The sequence below is a fragment of the Salarias fasciatus genome, chromosome 14 (genome assembly GCF_902148845.1).
Source record: "Salarias fasciatus chromosome 14, fSalaFa1.1, whole genome shotgun sequence".
NCBI lineage: Eukaryota > Metazoa > Chordata > Actinopteri > Blenniiformes > Blenniidae > Salarias > Salarias fasciatus.
In genome coordinates, this window is record NC_043758.1 from 18,275,243 (window position 1) to 18,283,228 (window position 7,986).

The window sequence follows — 7,986 nt, forward strand, 5'->3', positions numbered from 1 at the left end:
TTTTTGGCATTCAGACAAACAAGTGTTTTAGATTTAATAATCCTGTTAAACATCTTGTGCATTCAGCAGTGTTGAACTGAAAACCAGTCTTGAGATCAGATTTTCAAGGTCTTGATCCTGTCTTGGTCTCGGGATGCTCTGATCTTGGTCTTGACTCAGTCTTAGGTCAGGAGTTCTTGACAACAACACTATTGTTGAGAACAACAATAATGATAAAAGCATTTCATTGACACTTAACAATTATCACATTAATGCTCATAAGATATAAAACTGCAAAAACTGTCTTGTTAATTCAGGTAAGAGCTCATATAAAGCTCAAGGGGGAAAACAATGCAAACCCCCCAGACTTTCTTTGACTTGTGCCTTGCAAATGGCGGTGAAAAAAAATAGAGCATTAATCAATTGTATGGATAGCACATTAATGGCTTCAGTTGTTTCATCATATAACTGCCACCTAATATGCACATTCATTCCAATGTTCTTCACAGCAGTGTGCAAAAGGGAAGTTTGTAAACATCAATAGTCTTTCCATGATCCGGGTTTTCATCAAACAGTATTTTGTCATTTGCTTTTTGTTCCTCAAAAACAACAATCTGAAAAAGAAGAGAAGATAAGAATGCAGTCATCATACCGGTACAAACTAAGTATTGTACAATTCAAGGGATTGTAGCGTGACATATTTGATACAATACACACACACCTGATTCTCTCCACTTTTGAGCCAAGGTGCTGGAAGATACAAGAAATGCTGAGGACCAACGAACCAGTGACGTCCAAGATTCTGCCCATTGACAAAGACAACTCCTTTGCCCCAACCCTGTGAATGAATGATCAGTGCATGATAGACAACCCAGTCAGCCTCTAGTTAAAAATATAGGATTAACTGCTTGCTGGATTACATTTTCAAATAAGGATTTGAAGTAAAACATTTTGTGTCTTCTACTACGATTACTACTACCACTATGAGCAATTTTATGCACTGGGTCAACAATGTCTATCGATCTACTGCATAATTTTGCCAAGCAAGCTCATCTCACTGGAAGCTTGATGAAGGTGTCTCTGGGAGGATCATCCACAGTGAGTCTGGTCTGAAAAAATCCCGGCAAACACTTTGACTGAATGTCAGTTTTCCACGGGCCAGAATTTATTAATCTGAAACAAAATGAGAATTTACTTCAAACGATATTGACATTTTTGTTTTCTTTATTGTTTTTACACATAAAAAAGTACAAGGTCTATGAGCACATGAACATTTATATCAAATGTGTATTCATCTATTAGCAGAATTTGCCATTTAACTAGAAAAGTTTTTCCCAAATCTCCAAGACCAGACATCCTTTTTTACAATGTTGCTACAGTTTTACATGATGGAAACTCAAATCTCGACACAAACCTTTTTATGAAGTTTGGTTTCATGTCCAAACAGAAGATTGTAAATCCTCTCAGAGGGGCGTGATTCAGCACTATGTCTCCAATAATACCTGGAACACATGGCCGAACAAGCACTGTTAAGACCCCGATACATTTCTCATGGAAAAATCAGAGTATTGTGGAGGACTGAGCCATGAGCTTTGCCGAGTTCTGCTCAGTAAACATGCATCTCTTAAAAGCTGAACGTGACATGATTTATATAAGCTCCAGTTACTTCTCTGCATCAGTAAAGTTTTTTGTTTTTCTTGATGTGTTTTGAGAGGTAATGATCCTGCTGTCAGATTTTAAAACCAGCACTGCTCCGTGTTACCACACAAACACAGTAATACACCTCACACATTCTTCTTTTCTCACTCCTACACAATTACATATTATATATGTACTGTATATATTACCTACGTATTTCAAGTATCATGCAAGATTTATGTATACATTTATGTATATGTGATCTGTTGGTGCATTATACATACAGATAAAATGTACTTATGTAACATATTCTTATATTTCTGGTTTGCCTCGATACAATCTCCAACCTCATCTAATCTAATCCCTAATGGGTTTGTCAGGGATTACAAAAAGAGACACATGTGGCCTGCAAAATGCACAGGTCTGGTCGAGAGGAATTATTAATAATGTAATATTATTTACAACTGGAATATCTCCTTTGACTTAACTGAGGTCAAACAAATGGCTCACCTCAAATCTCAGGTCCTTTGCACAAGACTTGTGTAAAAGCAAAACGTCAATAAGCACAGCACAGTGTGTGTCAATCATCTGTTAGGGACGTTTACCTTTCCGCTGTTCATCCAGAGCTTTCCCAAAATTCACTCTTCCACAGTTCTCCACAAGTAGGCTTAATGTCCTCTTGCCCTGTGAAGCACAAACTACAATTATTACTCAGAATTGTGTGTGGCTATACTATGTACTATGTACTATGTATTGTGGGAGTGTTCTTCTAAATGTTATCTCTACAGTTAAGCTGTCATTTCCCAGACTGTAAGACAACTAGTTTATAACAATGATCAGATCAAATGAAAATTAACACTAAAAAAACTATGCTTGTCACAGAAAAAAAGGTTTTGACACAAATTAGACACAAGACCCTAATAAGCTAGGGTCTCGACATTTATTTGTCTTCTCAGTACAATTGGAAAATGTTTCTGTTCAAAGGATTACACACATGCTTTATGCAAACACACTCAAAATAATATACGATCGACACACCTTGCCATCAGGGAGCACCAGCTCGTGAGTCTTGTAATCCAAAGTACCAACGCAGCATCTGTCCACAAAAACCTACAGAGCAACAGATGGTATGACTCTATGATGAACACAACATCTGGGAATACGCTGAGAGCCTGCATTACGCATGCTCCAAGTGTGTGAGCCTGGTTCATGTGGGTGTGTGGGTCCTCACCAGGGCTCTGTCTCTGATGTTGTTCCTGGAGTTCAAGGCTCCCCCGCTGGTGATTGTGGTTTCATACAATGTGTAGCCAAACGACTGACCATTGTTACTGTTGACAGGAAGATTTTCCATGTTCACCGGCCTTTCTGATCTGTGTGGCTGTATGAATACTGAAGCATGTTAGATGTAAGAATTTAACAGGAAAAAATCCTAAGAAAGTAATACTGCAGCTGTGTGGAACAAAAAATACAATACATAAGCAAAGGTTTGATATAGAAATAATATTCTCACAACATGAAACAGTACCAGATGTAGATTTATAATGACATGGCAACACTCTTGCACTACAAGATTCCACCAAACCACATCTGACAGTTTCTTCTTCTTAAAAAAAAAGACACTCAGGTGTTGACATCTTGATGCATTTCCAAACCTGGACCACCAGGTGTGAGACATCTGTCTGAAGCATGAGCAGCATGCTGCTGTGTCACTGCACAAGTAGACACACAAGCTGATAACAGAGCTGTCCTTGTGTGAGTCACACTCAATGTCTGCCTTCCTTCCAGAAGGACTCTATTTTTGTATGATGATATCGTCGAGCTTTGCTTGGATAGAACATTTTCTGTTTTGTCGATTACATAATCAGCTGTCACATCACACAGGTGCTTAACATCTGCCGCTTACCTTTTCTGTGAAGTGCAGGCTGTCCCACAGTGATAGGTGGTGCTGGATGAGAACAGGGCCATAAGCCTTCCTCTCCTGAGGAGAGGGCACTTCAGGAAGAGGCTCAGCTGGAATACAAATGAGTAGAAAAAGTTTTGTCTGGTTAGATTTGAATCCTTTTACCTGAATGATGAAAACAGCAAATTAATAATAAAATGTGCTTGAGAGAATCCCACCGTGATACTGGCTGAATAAATTCCTTAAGAGTTGATATTTTGTGGTGCAGTCTCCAGCTTCAGATAGCGGAGCATCGTAATCTGAAAAAAAAAAAAAAAGAAGAGGAAAGATTTGTGCCATGTGTGTCAGATATCAGAAATGTCTCTTAGGGTTCCTACCGTAACTGGTGACCTGAGGTTTGTAGGTGCCAAAGTCCATCGCTCCATTCATGAAGCCAAAGCTGGTTCCTCCATGAAACATGTAGAGATTGATGGAAACGCCCCTCTCCAAGATCTCAGACACCACGGCCAGCATGTCTGACACACATGTAATCACAGTGACATGCTGTGACATGAAATGTAGTAATTACTCTTTAATGGTAAGATTGAGAGTAAGTAAAGATTCTGGGGTGAGTGACATGAAGCAGTGAAATAAACTGTGAAAAAAGTGTTTCCTACCATCAGCATGAAACACATGATGATGTTCTCCCCAGACGTCGAACCATCCGGACCAGTACTCCATCACCATTAAGGGTTTCCCAGGCTGCACAAAGCAAAAAATTAATTGTACATTGTGTAAGAATATCTTGCCGAAGGCATAAACTTCCCAAACTATTCATTTCTCATCATATTTGAAGAAATATTTACCGCCGGTATTAAAAACTTATTTTTAGTGCATAAAATTAGTATACATGTTAAAATGTTACTGGAAATCAAATGACCTACTTGCATGTCAGCTAACTGCTGGATCGCGCCAAACGAAAGTCTCTGAAGGTTTATTGTTTTAAGAACTGAAATGAACAAGATCACACATTCACATGCATAATACAGTATTTTCAGGTCAAATGTATTTTTAGCTCAAGGGATTCGATTACCATCCTCCATTCCTTCATATCTCAAGCCTTCCCAGTTGTCTGAAGTCAGCAGGAGCTCATTAATGCCTCTTGACTGGAGACACTAAGAGAGGTGAAGGGGAAAAAAACTGTAATGGCTAAAAATCACTATATTGAAACGTAAACATTTTAGAGTTAAAGGACAGGCGATCAAGAACTCACGTTCTTAATAAATGGCATGTATTGATCATCCATTGCATACGATCCATACTCATTCTCTACTTGGACTGCAATGATCGGGCCTCCTTCTTCAGACTGAGGAACAAAAAAACCTCTTACTGACACTGACAGGTCGATTTGGTGTAAAATGTGACAGCAATTAACACTTACCAACAGTGGTCTCATAACTGAGATAAGCTTGTCTAAATACAAACTGACAGCATCTGTGAACCCAGGATAGGTTGTTCTCAGCCGCATGTTTTTGTCTCTAAGCAACCAGCTGAAAGTGAAAACAAAATGAGTGAAAACTGCCTTTTCATCTCAGTTACATCTGCAGATTGCAGTACCTTGGCAAACCACCCAAGTCCCATTCAGCGCAGATGTAAGGTCCCGGCCGCAGGATCACCCACAGACCCAGCTCTGCTGCCAAAGTCACAAAGGCCCTGGAAGCGGAAATAGGACCTTTTCTATTCATGCCGTGTTTTATAATACTCCGATTTCAATCAAAAAATGAAAGCAACTATTTACTTGACGTCCAGCTGATCCTGAAAGTAGAAGATTCCTCGCTCAGGTTCATGAAGGTTCCACGGCACATATCTAAAGGAAGTTTTTCAAGTCTTATAAATTATATTATTTCAGATAAAGTATATTGCAAAAAATGTTGGTTTTTTTTTCGGTTCCTATTTGGCCTTCACAAAAATAAAACTGCAACGTGCACTGGGAGCCTACGTTGTGAGTGTGTTGAGACCACAGGCCTTCATCTTCAGCAGTCGGTCCTTCCAGTAGGCTCTGGGCACGCGGAAGTAATGAATGGAGCCTCCAAGGATCCGGAAAGGCTCTCCCTCCAGAGTGAACTGAGAAGAGTTGGCCTTCAGACCCTCCAAACGGCTCATTCTCTTCAAGGTGATGTCCCCTGGTGAAAAATAAAGACAATATGTGACTAAAACATTCATCCTGTGTTGGAGGTCATATCTGATGAATTATGAAATACAAAGTTGAGAGAAAACAACAACAACAACAACAAAATCCCACTAAAACTTTTAACAGAGTAATAAAAACAGAGTAATAGAAAAAATAACCTTACCAAAGCATAGCATGAATGTCTGAAATCTCAAAAATTCCAATTACACAAATAACATGGTCAAAGCTGTGGCTTGAAGCGAAGCTTACCAGAGAGTGTTTGAAGAGTGGTTGGTGCTGGGAGGCCTCAAACACCGCGGACAAGGGAAACTATTGTTGTTTCAGAACAAAAATATAATAGTCTCTCTTTCTCTCTCTCTCTCTCTTACACACACACACACACACACACACACACACACACACACACACACACAATATGCATACATGTATGCAGCTTCTCTTTGGGCTCATGATCCTCAATACATGTCAGGACTGGTAACCCAGTAAAAATTTTATGCTCGGTTGTAAATAATCAATGTTATCAAAGAAAATCATTATCTTCTTTAACATTTTGATGATACTGTCCTTCCCTGGTTGTTTTGGATACTGTATTACTCTGACATTAAAAACGATGACGCGTTGAAAACTAAACTTTACTTTTCACCTCCTTGAAATTTGATGCCTCCAATTAGGATGTGACAGTGACCCATGGTGTTTTGTCCATTTTTATGGGGATTAGTGGCAATAGAAATGAGATGGAGCTGTGGATTTATGCAGTTGAACAATTTAAGTCTCAGTTTTCAGCATTCACACAATAACAAGCAACAACAAGGCCGCCTCGGAGCCTCCAGCTGCGCTTCTCCGTTGATGCTGTCAGAATACAGAAAAAAAGACAAACATGTTAACCTAGAAGAGGATGAACTGAAGTTCAGAAATACAATTTTTTTTATTTTTTCACTACTTTCATGTACAATTGCCTTTTATTTATTCATTTATTTTTTTCACTTTGGTTTAAAAAACTCTGTCAGTGTTTTTAACTGTCATATGATGATTAGCTTAAGTAAGGCTGTCATCCAGATTTTCTTGCTCAGGGAAGTCCCATCTTGTACCTTTCCATTAGCAGGTATTCACCTGGAGCCTGTTGCCTCACTCTCATATAAAGTGAGAGGGACTTCTGGCTCTTGATGAGGTTTCATTTCAGTGTGGTTAGTGTGAGTATAGCCTCCTGGATGGTGACTGCACAAAGTGCACCAACCGTTTTTGACTTTTTATCCTTATTAATCATAAGCCACATTTTGCCAGACCCCGAGGATTGCCTGTCAGATTCAAGCTCACCACAACAATGCAACTGAGGCCTGGGTTAATGTCACTTTGCAATCCAAGCTGTGCACGTTTGGATTGCACGTCTGGATTTATGAACAGCATTAGGATAAATATGAACTGCAAATAGTTGATATTCATTTACTACCTTTTCTGTGTTGCATGGCAACTGCTGATTTGCTTGGCCCATAAATTACTATCATTGATAGCTTTATTTTTTGTATTTAAATTAGATCCATTGTTTTGGATGGTCTTTGTAAATGTTTTTGGCAGCTGCTATATATTGCATGGCTTTTGTAAGTCTTCCTCATTAAACCAACTCTGAATACTTCCAGACAACCAAGGGAAGACAACCCTCTGCTGTCTTTGGCTGCATGTGGCTGTGTGTATATGACAGTGAGTCAAAGAAGTGTTCAACCTTAATATGTGATTTATTTCTTTGTTTTTACTACGGAATTGTTTTAAAGATTGATACACCCGTGTCAGTGTGATGGTGTCTGAGCTCTGCTGGTCACGGCTGACTGGGCGTCGGGTCCTCTCGAGGTGCCGGCACATCAGAAGACACTCAACTGGCCAAAGCAATACTGTGTAAAACTGCACAGACCTAAATATTGCCTGAAGCAGTGCTCCACAGTGACGCGTGTGCACGTGTACGTGCACTGTTGAATCAACGCTCCTGCTTCTTTTGCTTTTTGATCTCTCCTGGCTGCTTGTGCTTAATGACATGTTTGAAGTTTGACTAATCATTATTTTCAGACTCAGCCAGGTTTTGCTGCGCTTCACCGCAAATCCACAGGGACTCTAACTTTTGCGCTTGATGTCAGACCGGTCCTGAGATTTGATCGTCTGGTAGGCCTACGCTCATGTCCAATTTGATAAATATTGATCTGTACATTCTGTACAATGAGGGCCATGGTGTTCACCATATACAGGAAAGGGTGTATTATATCATGCAACTAGGTGTTTATTTGCTTGTTGGTTGCTTCCTTGCTTTGTTTTT

The 7,986-nt window shown here is 39.6% G+C and overlaps 1 protein-coding gene across 1 annotated transcript; it reads right to left on the reverse strand.

Moving 5' to 3' along the window:
* Nucleotides 1–476: 476 nt before the first annotated feature.
* Nucleotides 477–5,991, reverse strand: LOC115400004 (beta-galactosidase-1-like protein 2). The gene is made up of 19 exons (XM_030107657.1): nucleotides 5,938–5,991; nucleotides 5,496–5,684; nucleotides 5,295–5,363; nucleotides 5,114–5,209; nucleotides 4,938–5,046; nucleotides 4,770–4,862; nucleotides 4,590–4,671; nucleotides 4,441–4,505; nucleotides 4,174–4,258; nucleotides 3,895–4,032; nucleotides 3,736–3,816; nucleotides 3,521–3,627; nucleotides 2,849–2,995; nucleotides 2,656–2,727; nucleotides 2,223–2,301; nucleotides 1,394–1,481; nucleotides 1,038–1,152; nucleotides 701–817; nucleotides 477–593 (listed from the first exon to the last, which is right to left on the reverse strand). Exons 2-19 carry the CDS (start codon nucleotides 5,657–5,659, stop codon nucleotides 483–485), a joined length of 1,818 nt encoding a protein of 605 aa, XP_029963517.1. The 5' UTR covers nucleotides 5,660–5,684; nucleotides 5,938–5,991; the 3' UTR covers nucleotides 477–482.
* Between the last annotated feature and the right edge of the window lie 1,995 nt (nucleotides 5,992–7,986).